The 18,014-nt window shown below is 42.5% G+C and overlaps 1 protein-coding gene across 2 annotated transcripts in view; it reads right to left on the bottom strand.

Moving 5' to 3' along the window:
* Window positions 1–18,014, bottom strand: part of RPRD1B (regulation of nuclear pre-mRNA domain containing 1B) — a 77,248-nt gene that overhangs the window by 38,765 nt on the left and 20,469 nt on the right. For both annotated transcript variants that reach the window (NM_001101134.1, XM_059892647.1), the window contains 3 exon segments: window positions 7,941–8,116; window positions 14,539–14,665; window positions 16,237–16,349. In NM_001101134.1, the coding sequence (NP_001094604.1) occupies window positions 7,941–8,116; window positions 14,539–14,665; window positions 16,237–16,349 (416 nt within the window).

The raw sequence follows: 18,014 nt of genomic DNA, 5'->3' as shown, positions 1-18,014 counted from the left end.
TCAAGTGTCAGGGAACCATGCCCTTAGGTCACCAAGTAAGTGAAGTACATTATATGAGGCCTTTTCTCCCCTAGAGTAATGAGAGATTAATATAGAAAGACACACACACACACACACCCGTAAGCGCACACACGGATAGATAAGAGCTCCAGCTACAAATCTGGCCTGAGCTAAAAGGGTCAGCAGTACCTAAAAAGAATGGAAGGAATCCAAGGATTAAACACACCTTCCAAACTCCAAATCACTTACAGAACCACGCAACTCAAAAAGTCCCCACCTACTGGAGGGAAACTTTAAAAAAAAAAAAAGAAGAAAAAAAAGGGGATGCACATCAAAGCAGGGGTGAAAAAGCAGTGAGCGAGCCAAGGCCTGCTGTGTGGGGAAGGACACAAGTACAACCCCATCCCACCAGCCCACCGCTGATCAAGTGACCAGTGTGAGCAGACTGGCCTGCTTCCGCCCATGGTGCTGACAGCGCTGCTAGTCTAGGGAGGGGAGAACACGCTAAGGAAGGGAGCAGTACAGAGGACCCACAGGCAGGGCCTCTCAGTTCCCAGGGAACATGGTAGATGATCACTGGGGTCAGGATTCTGCAGACTGGGGTTCTCTCCTCACTGACTTCCTTCTGTGACCCTGAACTGCTCAAAGGAACGCTGAGCTCTGTCTTCTCATCTAAAAGAGGGATTATATCGCCTGCTCCCATCTGCCCTGACTGTAATGGACAATGAGATACTGGCTTCCCTCACCATGGAGAAAGGGGAGGATTTGTCCAAAGCTGACCAAAAATGGAGCTCTCTATCTCTACCTACTGCCCATCCCATTACTGGAATGAACATCTTTCACCATCTGCACCCTGCAGGGGGGTGGGGGATGCCGCCAGAAATAACAGATGCCGTTAGTGCCCCCTGAGCTATAGCCCAAGAATCTCTCAAGTTTGTTGGAACCAAATTACAAACAGATATAAGAAGTCACAAGTCAGTGCTGGATTCTGGGCCATTTCCCCCTTCCCAGCTGTGCTGTGCTGTCTTAAGTGAAAGTGAAAGTGTGAAAAGTGTTAGTCACTCAGTTGTGTCCAACTCTTTGTGACCCCATCGACTATACAGCCTGCGAGGCTCCTCTGTTCATGAAATTCTTCAGGCAATTATACTGGAGTGGGTAGCCATTCCCTTCTCCAGGGGATCTTCCTGACCCAGGGATCGAACCCACGTCTCCTGCACTGCAGGTGGATTCTTTACCATCTGAGCCACCAGAGTCTCAAAGGAAACGTCACATGTACTCTTGAGTATTCATTACAGTGGAGGGCGACCTACCAAGTTTGGGAGACACAGCAACAGGCCCAAGTTCAGTGACCAATTTCTCCCTTCTTCTCAGAGCAAGAGAATGCAGAGTTATGGCAGGAGGGTACTTAGGAGCTTGGTGGCAAAGTACGCTCTCTCAAACTCAGAAAGGTTTTCTCAGGGGCCATTCCAGAATGCTTTCCTGCAACCATTTTAATGCCCCTATATAAGACATCATGTCTCTAAAATAAGATTCTTGGGACTGCTGAAATGATCAACTCTGGCTACTCTTCTGTGTAGAGCGTCTTTCTGCTGTGACCTGACCTCATGAAATAAATAAATAAAATTTTAAAACCACAATAAATAAACCAAAACAAACTTGATAAAATGACAAGATGTCTGCTTTAAATTGTATTTCTGGTCTGCGCTAACTCTGGGTCTGAAGAGAAGACTATATGATTCAGAAGCTGGACTATACACCTCCTGAGGTCCTATCCAGCTCCATAATCCTGTTGAAGACCTTACCTAGACATCCAGGCCTCTCCTCTGCAGAATAAAGCTGGCAGTCTTGCCTGTGCCCTGGTGACTTTGTTAAACACACATGCATACACACGCAGGCCTTCCAGAGGTGGGTGAACACTGCCCACTGGAAGGAGAGGCGCACACTGCCGTCTACTGCGGCTCTGGACACTGAGGGCACCTAAACAAGGCCTCCGTAAAACCAAATGCGCTGGGAAACGATGCTCTAGCATGTCTGAAAATTCTGCAGCAGAAATTAAAGAATTATCTAACTAAATGGGAAGACATTTCACGTTCAGGGACTGGAAGGCTTAAGACTTAAGATGGCAATAGTGCCCAAAGCAATCTCCAGATTCAACACAACGCCTATGAAAATTCCAACAAACTTTATTGGAATGGAAAAGCTGATCCTCAAATTCCCACAGAACTGAAAGAGGCCCTGAACAGCCAAATGACACTAAGACAGAACGAAGTTTGAGGATTCACATTTTCTGATCTTAAAACTTACTATGAAGCTACAGAGATCAAAGTAGTTGTGTGTGATACTGGCATAGGACGGACACACAGATCAGTGGAACAGAACAGAGTCAAGAAATATACCCATACATCTATGGCCAATCGATTTTTAACAAAAGTACTAAGTATTCAGTGGGGAACAACAAACAGTGCCAGGGCAACGAGGCATCTATATGCAAATAAAGGAGGTGCGCTCACACTCCCCTGGCCCACCTCACATCACAAGCAAAAATGAGCTCAACAACCTCAATGTAAAAGCTAGAACTAAAAAACTCCTAGAAGAAAACACAGAATAACTCTTCCTATGACCTGGATTTTGCAATGGATTCTTAAATGTGACACCGAAACGTAAGCAACACAAGAAAAAACGATTTAGATCTTATCAAAACTTACTGCTTCAAACAGCATACTGAAGAAAGTGAAAAAACAGCTTACAGAATGGAACAAAATATTTGCAAAGCATTTAACTGGTAGAAGTCTGATATCCACAACATACCAAGAACTCTTACAATTCAAGAACAAACAACTCAGTTCAAATTTGGGCACAGGACTTGAACAAACACGCTCTTAAAAAAGATACACAAATGGCTAACAAGCACACACTAAGATGCTCATCCTCGTTAGTCACCAGGGAAATGCAAATCAAAACCACGCGATACGACTTCACGTCCGCCAGGATGGCTAGAACTTAAAAAGGACAGACAACGCCAAGTGTTGACAAGGATGTGAGAAAAGCAGCCTCATACACTGCTAGTGGGAATGGGAAATGGCACAGCTGCTATGGAAACCAGTTCTGGCGTCTCCTCAAAAAGTTAAACATAGACTTCACCTTACGATTCAGTAATTCTATTCCCAGGTATACATATACCCAAGAGAAATAAAACATATGCCCACACAAAAACTTGTTCACAACTGTTTATGGCAACACTGTTCATAATGGCCAAAAGGTGGAAACAGCCCAACCGTGCATCAGCAAAGGGACGGGTAGACATTTGTGCATATCTATAAAATGGACGATTCAGCCATAAGAAGAAATGAAGTACTAATACATGCTACAACCTGGATAAATCCCAAAACATGCTAAGTGAAAGAAGCCAGACCCAATTATATGAAATATCCAGCGCTGGCAAATCCATGGGCACAGAAAGCTGATTGGTGGTTATGAGGGGCTGGGAGGAGGGGCCCACAGGGAGGGACTGGTTAATGGGGCACAGGGTTTTCTTTTGCTCTGACAGAAAGCGAGCTATTTTAGAATTTGATACAGGTGGTGGTTTCTCAATACTATGAATGTACTATGTGTCGCTGAAATGCATATACTTTAAAAGGGTTATTATTTTCATGTTTCACCTCGTATTTTTAAAACATCTGCAGACAGGAACACAGTTCTCCAGAGCTCGTCCCTGTGCGGCATTCAGTCTGTGTGTGTACCAATGGCAGGGACATCACACACAGACCTGTCTCCTTTCAGTTTAGAGCACTTAGCAGTGCTAAGTCAACAAACATCATGATGTTTTAAAAAAAGGACCGATGTGTCAAAATTATGAGCACCTTCCCCATTCTGATTTTTTTCTTCAATGCATGTACAAGTAAGATTTCCCTCCCTCTCTCTCTTTCCCCTTTGCATATGCCCAGATGGAATATACCATATCAGGCTTTCTCCAAAGTGACAAGACTGGAACTCTGTCCACCCTACTCTACAGCTTGTGAGCTTCTAGCAATCACTTGGGGTTAATGGTCACCTCTGTCCCCCAGAAACAAATTCTCCCTTTGCTCTAAGAACTGAAGTTTTAGAGGCTTTTCTGGCTCCTTTTCCTTTATTGAATTCACTTTCTTCTACCTCCTCCACATTCCTGATCCTCCCTTTCAGGCTGCTATTTGTGCTTCCTGCTGCATGTCCTCTTTCCCATTTCTATGTTTTCTCATGTTCACGACAAAAGCATGACAAATATTAAGCAGCTTTCCTTCTAACTTGCCTGGAGTTTAAGGCCAATGTCTATTATAACATCCAAAAGCAAGAGCATGGGGAAAAAAGAAAGGAAAAAAAAGGTAAACAAAGAAAAAATGAATCATGATTCTATTTAAAGGAAAAAAAAATACAAAGGAGGAAACCCACAGTTTCCATCAAATACTCACCTTTCTTTACTAATATAGTCTTTACAACTAAGAATTAGTTTTTAAATGCAACCTAAAAAACCCTCTTCATTGAGTAAGGTTGTATCAGGTGATGAATTTCACTCCCAGAACAAATATTTACTGAAAAAAATTACGTTTCTGATACTGGAAGAGCTGCCAAAGAACACCTATTCTAGTGAACTCTGGAAGACCTGCTGAAGGCATTTTTGTTGAGTTGCTAGGTTGCATCTGACTCTTTGCAATCCCATGAACGGCAGCCTGCCAGGCTCCTCCGTCCAAGGGATTTCCCAGGCAAGAATACTGGAGTAGGTGGTCATTTCCTTCTCCAGGGGATCTTTCCCACCCAGGGATCGAACCCATGTCTCCTGCATTGGCAAGTGGATTCTTTACCACTGAGCCACCAGAGAAGCCCACTGAAAGCACAGCATTGTTCAAAAACTGTCTGTGCATTTTATAATTCACTTCTATTTTAAATAAATGTCTGATCGATACAGTATATTAAACAAATAACATTATCAACTTTCCTCAGTTGATTTTAGCTTAGACATAGTGAGTTAAGGTATTCCCCTTATTGAGAACATTTCTCACATTCTACTTTAACTTCATTCTTGCTTCTACTAGAGTGGAAGCTCACTGAGGGAGAGCACATATCCTGCTCATCTCCACTTATCTCCTGCCTGGCGTGGGTTCTGCTAACTTCATGGCTGAATGAGCAGCTGCTAAGAGTTTTGTTGTTGTTGAAAGAGTATGACGCCTAATTCCCACGGGAGGGCTCTGGGAGCCCGCTTCCCGTACCTTCTGTCTTTGTCTTCCTTTACTCATCTGTCTGCACCAGTGTGGTTGTTCTCCATTTACAAATGTATTTCCCTTCTTCAGTTGCTACTTCCTCTTATGAAAAGTCTGTATTGCCTGCCAGGAAGTTTAGACTTAACCTTAAACCACAATCATAACTGCAACCACAATCGTAATTGCCAGCTGCCTCCTTGATCTATATTACGTACAATCCCTTGGTTTGGTTTTACGTTCAACCATCCTGTTTATGCAAAAACATTATTTCCTTGAGGGCAGAAACACAATTTCTCTGGGAGCCATAACTCTTGTCTTCTACGTCTCAGGGTCTGAATCATCCTAGGCTCTGAATCATTATACTTCCTATCCCAAAGTTCAGGAGACACTGAGAATCTAAGATAAAATTCTCAAGTGAAATAATAAAGAGGTATACTCATTATATAAGGAAGACATAAACCTGTAGAAAAAAATGTTATGTGTTATCAAATTAGAACTCTGGGAAGAAAAGAGACTCTCAAGCAAGTAACTACATTTCCAGAGTTCTAAGAATTCTATGTTCATACACTGATGGCAATGAAAAGATTAAAAAATAAAAGTAGATTTCATTACTCTTCTGACGTGGCAGTTTTAAAACAAGGACTGGTAATGTTAAAAAAAAAAAAAAGAATGTTAAAAAAATACATATACTTTATGTACTGTCCCTATCAATAAGACACTTTTGGAAGATTTAGAAGAAATCATAGTAATAATGTGTCTTTCAAGTGGCACATACTTATTAAGTTTTATCATCACCATAAAGATATAATGGAATTAAGATCAGTCTATTATGGGATATGAGAAAAAAATCTCAAGATTCTAGGGAGCAGACTGTTCATATTTTTAGCAAACATGGATAAAGAATGAAATCATCTCTCAACATCTTATATCTAACAGTTTGCTTTTTTAAAATGTAGCAAATTTAGCTCCATTTTTACAATGAATAATTTTCACTCATGTGTCTGACAGACATAGTTTGGGATAAGAACTGGGAGTTCAGAATCTATACTTTCGGGTGATGGGACATACCTGTTCTGATTCTTAAAGAATTCCAATGCCCAAGTGAGTAAAAAAATTGGGGCTGGAAAGCAACGGATCCAAATTTCTGATCCATTTCTGCCTTAATAACCTCCTGTGGCATTTAGCAAACCATTGGTTCTACAGAAACCAGGAAGATTTCCCCAGAAGAAATATAGGGAGGAAAGTGCAACCATGAGAAAAGGAGACGAACAAAGGGTTAATTCACTCTACCAACTCAATCTCCTTCTCAAAGACTCTGTCCTCTATGGTAGCCTGCCACGTTCCACCCAACAGCAGCTGCTCATGATAATCAATGTCTGACAGATCAGAGAAAGCCCTTAATGTGTCGCCAAGGGGCAGTTCAACAGATGGTATGGTGACTTACAACCAGAATCATTAATTACACTCTCTTATTAGTCCCGGGGCACAGGGCTGAAAATGCTTCCTCAGTGAAAGATGAGCATTTCAGATAAATGACCGTCTGGTACTGCCTATGAAACTCCCTTTAGGATTTCTGATCAGTGTTGATTTCTAAATCTAAGCCATACTATTTTTATATCTCTTTCCCATCTTCCACTTTCAAGCTGGCTAGGAATATGAAGTCCCCCCTACCACTACCCATCACAGCTCCCGTAACCACTGCAGTAACGACATGGGAAGAAACACATCTTTCATTTCCCTGCACAAGTCAAATGACTGTGTTGAAAGGCAGACATAATCATGGCAGCCTCAGGGCTAGCTCACTTTTCCGTCCCTCTGGGCCAGAGAAAGTGTCTCTTGAGTGCAGGGTTGGCAGATGGGGACAATCCCCTCCCTCCCTGACCTACTCTTGTTTCCTATAAGAAGTGACTGATTTTTCAACTCAAAACTGTCTTCCCTTCCCAAGCCACTGGTTGCAATTCTTCTCTATATATCTTTGAAAAAAAGAAGGGCAGACATTCCTTAAAAGGAAGCTTAGCTGCAGGATGCAAGCAAAAGTTCCCAGATATCCACACTGCTGGTTCAGGTATCAAAGGACTGAGATAAACCACCAGGTATTTAATTAAGCCAGACAAATGCATGGAGAGAAACTAGTTCTGGAGCCGCTCTCCAAGGGCATTCAGACAACGTCAACTCAGGGTAAAAATAAGCTCCTTCTCAACAGTTTGAGAACTGGGCTCCACAAACATTATTAGGTTTATGTGGAATTTTAGAAGAGACTGCAGACAGAGCTTGGAGGCACACTACTTACTGGCCTTAGAAAGGATATAAGTTGGAAATAAATCTCAATATAATCCAAAAGAAAGTTTTAACCATTTCCCAAATGCAATCATTCCTTGGCTGTGCTGAATGCCTATTCTTCTCAAACCTCAATCTACAATTGTTTTTCTTGAAATATGAGCTCAAACTAAAGCAATGAGACCCTAAATGCTGTGATTTAAGACTTCATTGCTTGCTTTCTGCATTCCACTTTGTTCTTTCCTGGACATATAAAAAACATGACTTCAATTTTCAACTTGGTTTAAATCATTACAGTATCTGATGGATGTTCTCATCTCATGAATGTTTTAAAGAAAAAAATGTGCTAATTAAGGCATAATAAAACCCTCCTAACGTGGGCTCCAGGAAGGTAAACTTGGGGAGTTTGGGTCTGCCTTGCTGTGTACTCACTTCCAGTTTTTTCTCCTTTTCTGACAAAACGTCTTTCTGGTTCTGGGTGTACTCCACCAACATCCGAGCCAGCTGGCGTCGGTCTTCCAGCTCCGCCGCCAGGCGCCCGTTATATTCGGCTAGTAACAGACATGCTTCATCTACTGTTTTTGAAAGACGTTCAGCTGCCTCTTTGTCTAAATACAAGTGAGACCAAAAAGAGAGAGACAATAAATAATGACACAGGCATAATTGCAAAGACTTCTGGGGGAGGTTAGCAGTTTCTCCCCTAACACCCAAGTCCAAGAATAGGCTGGAACCTGTAGACAATGGACTGGCTGGCAAAAAAATCAGAGGCACTTACTCCTGTCAACAAGATGGGACTTTCTGAACTACCTGAAGTGAGGCAATTGTACAAAGAGGTGAATCCGACAAAGGACTTCAAAATGCCTATTCCTATAAAAGCTCTACAAATAAACAGATTTACAGTCATATATGAAATAATATTTCCCCGTCTCTGAAAATTTCAAAACTGCTTTCTTCATATTATGTCATTAACTACTCTTTGCATATCCATCTGAAATACAAAAGTAAGCACCCATTTCTTGAGTGTGAAAACTAAGACAATAAAAGCTACACAACAGATTCAGTATCGTGGGCTTCGCTGAGGAGCTGTGGACTCAAAACCATAGCTCTAAAATGGACCTATAGGGACTTCCCTGGTGGTCCAGTGGTTAAGGCTTCACCTTTCAATGTAGGAGGTGTGGGTTCGATCCCTGGTTGGAGAGCCAAGATTCCACATGCCTCATAGCCAAAAAACCAAAACATAAAACAGAAGCAACATTATAACAAATTCAGTAGACAAAACAAAAAAAGCTCGATTAAAAATAAATAAATAAAATGGACCTTTAAGATTATATTTCTTAATCTGTGTAAGCATTAAATCTCTTGTTCAGCAAAATATACAGTCTGGTAAGACAGAAGTTTTTAAATGCTTTTGAATGTGACCCATGCTAAGAAATACACTTTATATAAATATATATTAAAAAAGAAACCAAAGTTTCATTAGACAATACTTCCTTCAGTGTGTGCAGAGCATTCTATCTGCCACCTCATTTAAAAAAAAGAAAAGGTTGGTTATTATCTACCAGACTGACTTCAGGCCCAATTAATGGGTTGCAACTCATTGTTTGGGGAAGAAACTGCAGAAGAATCAAAGCATAAGAAAGGGTATCCTTGGGAAAAAGTGGTGAACCACACTCAACCTCAGGAAGTGAAAAAAGACAAAGGATGATTTGTATTAAAGAAAACCTGACGTAATTAATTACACGTGGGGATGGCGAGATTAACACTGAAGTATGCACGTTGTTGTTGCTGTTGTTCAGCTGCTAAGTCGTGTCCAACCAACTCTTTGCAACCCCATGGACCGCAGCACGCTAGGACTCCCTGTCCTTCACTATCTCCCTGATTTTGCTCAAACTCATGTCCATTGAGTCGGTGACGCCATCCAACCATCTCATTCTCTGTCGCCCCCTTCTCCTCCTGCCTTCAATCTTTCCCAGCATCAGGGTCTTTTTCAATAAGTCAGCTCTTCACATCAGGTGGCCGATAGTACTGAAGCTTCAGCATCAGTCCTTCCAATGAATATTTGGGGTTGACTGGTTTGATCTCCTTGCTGTAAAAGGGACTCTCAAGAGTCTTCTCCAATACCACAATTCAAAAGCACCAATTCTTTGGCACTTAGCCTTCTTTATGGCCCAACATTAGTACATGACAACTAGAAAAACCATGGCTTTGACTATACAGACTTGGCAAAGTGATGTCTCTGCTTTTTAATATGCTGTCTAGGTTTGTCATAGCTAAAAAGGCTTTAATGCTTTGAAACAAAGCACTAGAGACGCCAGTAGCTCCATGGGATAAACTGAAAGTGAGTGTCAGTGATACAGATTTGTTGCTTCCTCTGAATGCAGGTGGTCAAGGTGAGAGAGTTCAGCACAATCATAGGTAACCCAGATTTAAGAATTCCCCACCGAGTTTCTCTGGCAAACAGTGTCTGACTATTAGACGCTGCCTCAATATGAATACTGGAAGGTGAACTGTTGAGGGATTCCAAATTAGGCCTGATGCCAAAGATCAGGTACTTCTAGGCTCCTCGGGGACAGGGAAACAACAGGATGTTCTTGGTGGAGGAGGAGTGAGCCAAGAGAAAACAAAGGAGAGAGACGATTTCAGTCACCGAGGGTAAAGAGGACAGTGAAACTTATTCTTCGAGACTGGTGGCACGGTCTAGGAACAAGCTGCTGGGTCGTTAGGTTGGTTACCTTCATCACTGCTGAATTATTTTTGTAATGGTTAATTTCATTAAAATGTTTCAGGGCCTGTGGCAGAAAATGACAGGTAAAACACTACTTTTTGAGATTAAAAAAAAAAAAAATCAATTCTCACACTCCATGAAGTTGTACAAGGGAAATAATTCATTCACACAAATAATTACAACCCAGAAAAAGAACCTGTGATAGTTTTATGAGCCAAAGAAAAAAATGCAGTTGAAATGTAGCAGTGAGATGCTCACTTTGGGGAACTTACCCGTGGCTACCCTCAAATGCTCTGCCCTCCCAAGTCCACAGACAAGCGCTGTGTGCCTCTCTCAGCCACTCTGTCACTTAGCACGGGCACCCCATCTGCTGCCTCCAAGACTCAAGTGTCTGGGACTGTCACCTGCGTGTCCCCAGCCGTCTCTCCCTCTGGAAGCATTCCCACTAGCATGCACACACGCTGCTCTGCCTTCTGACCACATGTCCCTCCCCAGCTACCGTGCACGTGCCTGCTCCCCTTACAGCAGAACTACTCGACAGAGCTGTCTCTCCTCCTGGTCCCCACCCTCTTTCCTACCAGGTCACTAAACTCACTCCAATCAGACTTTTATACCCCAACCTTTCCAAGCAGCCTGACATATATGTGGACTCCTATTGTGTGTCCAACGCTGTTTTAGGCTCTCAGCCAAAAGGTAACAAAAAGACCAAAACTTTCTGCCTTCAAGTTTACATTCAAAGGGAGGAAAAGAAATAAATAATACACTATATTTTACTTATTTACCAGCTGAAGATAAGAACCCTAGAGAACAAAAAGGCAAAGCATTTGGAAGGAGGTGGCGCGAGAACAAGTCATGTGACCATCTGGGGAAGATCATTCCAGGCAGAAGAAACAGTCAAGTACAAGGGCCCTTGGAGAGTGCTCGGCAAGGAACCCACATGACTAGAGTGTTCTGAGCAGAGTGGGGCATGATCCAACTTCTATTTTAGTGGATCACTCTGGTTACTATGTTGAAGACAGACTGATGGCTGGAGGACAAGAGGCAGCAGGGAGAGCAGACAGGAAGCTACTGGGATAATTCAAGTGAAGATGGTGGACACTCCCACCAGGTGGTAGCAGCGGAGGTGGTAACAGGTGTCAGGTTCAAGCTGTAGTTCAGATCAACAGGAATGATGAGAGGGTCCATCTATTAAGATAGGGAAGACCATGAGACAAATTTGGGGGGAAGAGGAGGAGTCTGGTTTGGGACAGGTGAAGTCTGAAATGTCTTTCAGGATATCCAACTCAGTAACACTCAGAGCAGGAGGCTGGATGTATGGGTCTCAAGTTCAGGAAAGAGGTCAACCCTAGAGATGTAAATGATCATCAGCACAAAAATTGTTATTTAAAGTCATCAAACAGGATGAAAGGAACTGTCAGTGAAACTAACTAGGGAAGAGAGCTAATTACTCAAAATTAAGAGGAGAAGAAGGAAGTATCAACAAAGGAGCCTGAAAGACACGAGACTAGAGAGGAAAGCTAGAACATGTGGCATCCCAGCCTCCCCCTGCTGCCAGAAACACAGCATCAGAAACAACACAGACGTAGCATCCTGACATTTATCGTAGTATCATGGCCCTTTCCTTCTATCTTCAAAATGCATCTCTCCAACTGCTGCTTCCCCAGTCATGTCTCTTACTCCTGCTCTCCTTGCTCTTCTAAGGACCCAGACCACTTGACTAACCCAGGAGAATAACCTCCCCACCACAAGATCCTTCACTCAACCACATCCACAAAGTCCCTTTTTCTATGTGAGACAATATATTTGCAGGCTCTAAGGATCAGAACATGGACATTTGGGGAGGACCATTATTTTGCCTACCACACCAAGTGAGAAAGTATTTTTAGGAAGAAGAAATGATCAACTGGGCCAAATTAAGAATGGGCAAAAATGTATAAGGCCTTGCTAAGACTAGTAAGGGGGCACTCTCTGTCCCCCTTCTGATGCCTATGTCAGAAACTTCCTCTGTTTTTATACTTTAATAAAACTCTGCACCCCCCCGCCCCAGACACACACACACACAAAAGAATGGGCACAAAAAGTTCACCACTGAATTTAGCAACATGGAAGTCATGAGCCAACACTGATAAGAGCAGTCAGTGAAGTAAAACCAAAGGGTGGGTGGCCGGGGGTGGGGGGGGGGGCGGTGGTAGAGAATAGGGACAGATGAGTATACGCCATCTATTTAGAATGTTTAGCTACACAACAGAGAAAGGAGACAATAGCTGGAGGAAGGTACTAGGCCAAGAAAAAAAAATTTTTCCCACATGGGAAAAAAATATGTATTTTATGCTATGGAGAATGGCCCAGTAGCGGGGTGGGGATGGACTGGAGATTCAGGAGAAAAGGGGAGAATTGTCAGAGCAGTGCCCTTGGGTGGGTAAGAAGAAATAGGCTTACTAGGCTAACGGGCTGCTTTAGAAAACAGCATGTTCATCCACAGAAATAGGAAGAGAAGTTAGCCAATGTTAATCATTTGTTTTGCCAGCCACATACAATTGTGAGTGGCGGCCGCCAGGAGCTGGGGCGTGGGTGGGGACAGTGAATTGTTACTCTAATGATAGAGAGCTTCAGTTCTGCAAGATGGAACGAGTTCTGGAAACTGCACGTGAATGTACTCAGCACTTCTGAATGGCGCACCTCTGAACGGCACACTTCAGAATGGTTAAGATGGCAAGTTTTGTTAGGTGTATTTCACCATAATTAAAAATCAAAATAAATACTTTTTAAAAGCCATGTAAGTCCTTTAAGTCAGTGAAAACAGACAAATGCAACTACACATGCTGCTGATTTTATGTTAACTTGTTTTCAGTTTTGCAGACTGTGATTCAAAAAGTTGAGTTTTTCCAGGAGATTATAGGGTGAAGGGAAAAAAGAGCAAAAGGCACTGAGGGTGTGTGCGAAGGGTGATTATAAAGACCCGAAGCCGAGTAACAGAGAACATGAGGCCAGGAGGGGGCTAAAGGCTGGGAAAAGGGGGAAAGATCAATAGCCTGTGCGCTCAACAGGTTGTTCGATCCAGTGGGTTTGATTGCTGGGGTTGGGGGAGTAGAGAGTGAGCCAAGAGGCCTGGCTGTGCTCTCCAGTAACCCACTCCTGCCTGAGGGGCTTTCCGCCCCCTCTGTCTGGGCAGCACTGTCTTCCTTCACTTCTCCTCATAGCTTGCTTCCTAAATGAAGGAGGCGGAGAGTTCACGCTCACTCCTTCCTCTCGACTGACCAAGCATAGAGGGGGAAGAATGTCAACTGCCCCTCCCTGTTTAACTGGGGGTTATCATCAAAAGTACTCCTTGGAAGGAAAGTTAGGACCAACCTAGATAGCATATTCAAAAGCAGAGACATTACTTTGCCAACAAAGGTCCGTCTAGTCAAGGCTATGGTTTTTCCTGTGGTCATGTATGGATGTGAGAGTTGGACTGTGAAGAAAGCTGAGAGCCGAAGAATTGATGCTTTTGAACTGTGGCGTTGGAGAAGACTCTTGAGAGTCCCTTGGACTGTAAGGAGATCCAACCAGTCCATTCTGAAGGAGATCGGCCCTGGGATTTCTTTGGAAGGAATGATGCTAAAGCTGAAGCTCCAGTACTTTGGCCACCTCATGTGAAGAGTTGACTCACTGGAAAAGACTCTGATGCTGGGAGGGATTGGGGGCAGGAGGAGAAGGGGACGACAGAGGATGAGATGGCTGGATGGCATCACTGACTCAATGGACGTGAGTCTGGGTGAACTCCGGGAGTTGGTGATGGACAGGGAGGCCTGGTGTGCTGCGATTCATGGGGTCGCAAAGAGTCGGACATGACTGAGTGACTCATCTGATCTGATCATCACAAGGGCAAGGTGATTAAGATTAACAATACAAACCACTGAAGAACCTCAAGGGGGCGTGGCAGGGTACAATATAAAAATCATGACACTGAGTCATACATGTTTTTTTTTGTTAAGAGGGTCATGAGTTTAATGCTTCCCCCTCCTTTGCCCTCCTGCACACGCAGTTTGTACCCTGATTTCAAAAGACCGTACTTGAACTGAGTACCACAGGCTGTGGCACGCTAGCATTTCTGCAATAATTCTTAGAGTCACTATTCAAGCTCAGACTATCCCAGCAGCTCCTTTGTTCAGTCCGTGAGTTATGTTTGCAAATCTCAAGACAATAGAGAACCTAGGCCCAGGTAGAAGGTCTGTATCTGCAGACGTTGGCATGTCCTGGGGTCTGATGCACTGGAGATACGTTCCCCTTCCCTCATCCTTCACCCGACCTCTAACTTCTCACCTGTTATTTTTTCCAAAAGAGAAACGTCTTGCACTTCCTGGGGTAAAGAAGCAATTTTCTGTCGGACAGTAGCATCCCCCGATGCAGCATTTTCTAGGTCCTGCAAAGCTTTGATCAGCTCCTCAGTCTGTACAAGGAAAACAAAGATAATACCATCCGTGAAGATATGTGGGGATGTGGGGTTTAGAGAAACTTAGCTGGAGTTCAACAAGGTGAAGGCGAATTCTAAAATTGATCATCCCTGACATTTAAAAAAGAACCACTGTCCCTACCCCAGTGTATACTGAATCAGTGATACAAATTCTAAGAGAATGCACATAGTATTTCTAAGTGTGAGGCAGAACACAAATGAAATTCTACATAACTGTGGAAAAGAATTTTTTTTTAAGGGTATGTTTTTGGAAACTTAAGAAAATGGAGTCTGGTTCACACTGCTTAGTTTCATAGTCTCTAGTACAGAACGGCCTCCAGTTTAGAGTAAAGGAACATGTATCAAATGCTCCAGCAACCTGATTAAATGAAAGGACACTACCTACTTCAATTCTTTCCTGGATTTGCTCTACAAAATGAATGTCACAAAGATGACGTTTTTGATTTCGGCAGCCACTACCAAAACTAAATGTGTCAAGCTCGTTAATTATAAACAAAGAGGGAAGAAAACAAAAACAAACAAAAAAACAAACCAAGAACGCATATTCTGTATATACCAAAAAGGGGTCTTTTAATTATCAGGGAAACATACAACATTGACAGGTTAGCTAGTTCACAACGACCCCCAGAGAACCCTGGAGACGGCAGTCAGGTTAGCTAGTTCACAACGACCCCCAGAGTGCCCTGGAGATGGCAGTCAGGGTGTCCTGAAAGTTGGTCATTTGGGCTGTTCTCTTGCAAGTTTTTAAATGCAAAGATACATGGCCTAACACTGTTTTCATTTAACTCCCAGGCTAATTTGACATCTTAACATAACACAGATCAGACATGCTTTCTATTTACACAGGCCTTAAGCACACCCATGTGTAATAAAATAAAGCTGCATTAGGCAGAATGAGAGCAGTGCAACTCAGTGAAATGTGTATGGGCTTTGAAGTTAGCCAGGCCCAGATTCAGTTCAAACACCAAGTAAGTTACTTAATTTGTCTCCTTGAGACTCACTTTCTTTGACTGTAAATGAATACATAAATAAACAAACAGCTAAAACGAACCAACCATACAGAGTTCATGAACTAACTTACACAAGGGGGTCAAACAATGCAAATATATGGCTAAAAACTCAGTCAATGCTAGCATCTGGTCTAATATTTAAATAGGCTATAGTGTAGCAAATTTGCTGTTGTTACACACACTATCCTCAGATACTAACACCTTGTTTACTTATAAGACAAGCCATAGTAGAGGACTTCTGAATGTCTTTGTAATATCTACTGCTTTACAAAAACTACTTTTAAAGAATATTTTAAATTTCTAGGAGTGAAAAAACGCCAAATCCAATTACTCTGTAAAACACAAATCCATCCCGGAGTTGAGGCACGCAAAGACAAAATCAAGCCTGCTTCACGACGTGGATCCTGCACCCAGTGCCAAGAGCTGCCCTCTGGTGATTCCACACTACTGATCACTAGCTCCACCTTGTGGCCAGAATCTTCAACTAGGGGTCACTTCAAGCCATTCGGCCCAGTGCTCTGGGGGGTCCGGACGTACCAGGAGGGGCCCTGCGGAAGGATCCTGGGGAGAGTAGCTGCCCGGATAGTCGTCATCCTCCTCCTCCTGTATTTGCTGAAAAGTTCGCTTCAGAGATTTCTTCTCCTCTGTTGCTAGAGGAAAGAAAAGAGGGCACACGTGGGTCACTGCAGCCTGAAGAGGTAGGTCAAATGCTAAGCACAACGGGTCACAAGTAAAACAGGGTAGAAGGGTGCACCTTTCCAGAGATGGCTTAACGTTAACCCTAACTGCCACTTATTTTCCAGTGGTGGTCATTCCGTACATTATTGAGAAGAGTCAAAACGGCCTCAGTTGGTCGTCTCAGACTGGCTCACTGGAAAACCACCACCGGAAAAAAGCATCTAAAAGTGAAACTTACCAAATTAACATATTTCACTAAAAAACTTCATTATCTTTAAAAGAAAAGAAAAAGTTAACAGGGAAAGTAAAAAGGTAACAAACCTCATGAGAAAATATAATGAAGCAAGCCAACGTCTGCCAAGGCCTGAACAGACTATACCGTGTGTACAGTGAGAGACTTTACACTTTCCGGGATCATTTCAGAAAAAAGTAGTAGACAGACCCATCGATAAGACTGTGTCAAAAGCTCTAAAAACAAATACCCTTTAAATCGTCCCTTTAAGAACAAAACAAACCTAGTTTTACACTAAAATTTAAAATAACCATTGCTGAGCATGATGATACTACTAAGAGAAATGACCTAAGTCAACATTTAAAATTAACCACTTTTGAGGCTAATGGGTTACATTTTTTAATTATCTGTATCATGTGCTCTTAAATTTTTATGATGGATGTATTAATTCCAAAATCATTCCTTTTGCATCAAATTGGACAATACAAAATAAACGCCAAACAACTGAGGGACATAAACGAGAAATTCAAGTTTGGAAAGTAAAGAAACTACTGGACGCCTAACATGTGCCAGGCATCCCAAGAGCCTCTTTACATTTGACCCTTTCAACAATTCTAAGGCGTGGTGTGTCTCCATTTTATAGGTGAGAAAATGAAGACCCAGAGAGGCTGAATAACTCATGTAATGGTATGATTTCAACATCTGTGTGCTTTCCACCAAATTCAACTAAAGCTTACTTAGTGCCACACAACTATCCTCTCCTCTTGTCAAGGGAGGGGCACCATGCACCTGCCTCAGATTTCTGTGAGTTATAAACAGGACAGGATACTTCCTGCTTAATTCAACATTCTCTTCTGGACCCCAGGATGTAGCTTCTGTTCTCTACCTTACATATTAACCGAGCAAACTGTGTTTGACGTGAAAGCCAAGTCAATATTGTGGGTTTCATTTTTTTTTCTTAATGTTCTGTTTGCTCTGCTAAAGAAGAGAAACAGCAGCATCTGTATGACGGGCAGTCCTGTCTTCGTGCTATTCTATTATGCACAGATTTATTACCACAGTTTGGTTAAATGATACCATTCCCCCAACACACTTTAAATTTCAGTTGTCATGGCGTATTTATTCGGAGTAACTGCATCAACCACAAACCTCGCTGCTAACTTCGGTCCACAAATCACTTTGTAAATAACTAAAGGGCATCATGATTAGTGACCGCATCACCTCTTTCAAGGTAAGTAACTGGTCACTGTTATTCAGTTCACACATAGGCAACGAAGTGTTTAGTCGTGTTGTTAGTCTCCCAGTGTCAAAATCCACATGACATTTTATAAAAATAAATAATCAAAACAGGGAACTGACTGACAAAGATGAAAGAGAAACAAAGAAACTAAAACTAAAATTAATG

The sequence above is a fragment of the Bos taurus genome, chromosome 13 (assembly GCF_002263795.3).
Source record: "Bos taurus isolate L1 Dominette 01449 registration number 42190680 breed Hereford chromosome 13, ARS-UCD2.0, whole genome shotgun sequence".
In the NCBI taxonomy this organism is placed as follows: domain Eukaryota; kingdom Metazoa; phylum Chordata; class Mammalia; order Artiodactyla; family Bovidae; genus Bos; species Bos taurus.
Note: the sequence above shows the minus strand (reverse complement) of the source record. Positions and strands in the feature narration are given on the sequence as shown.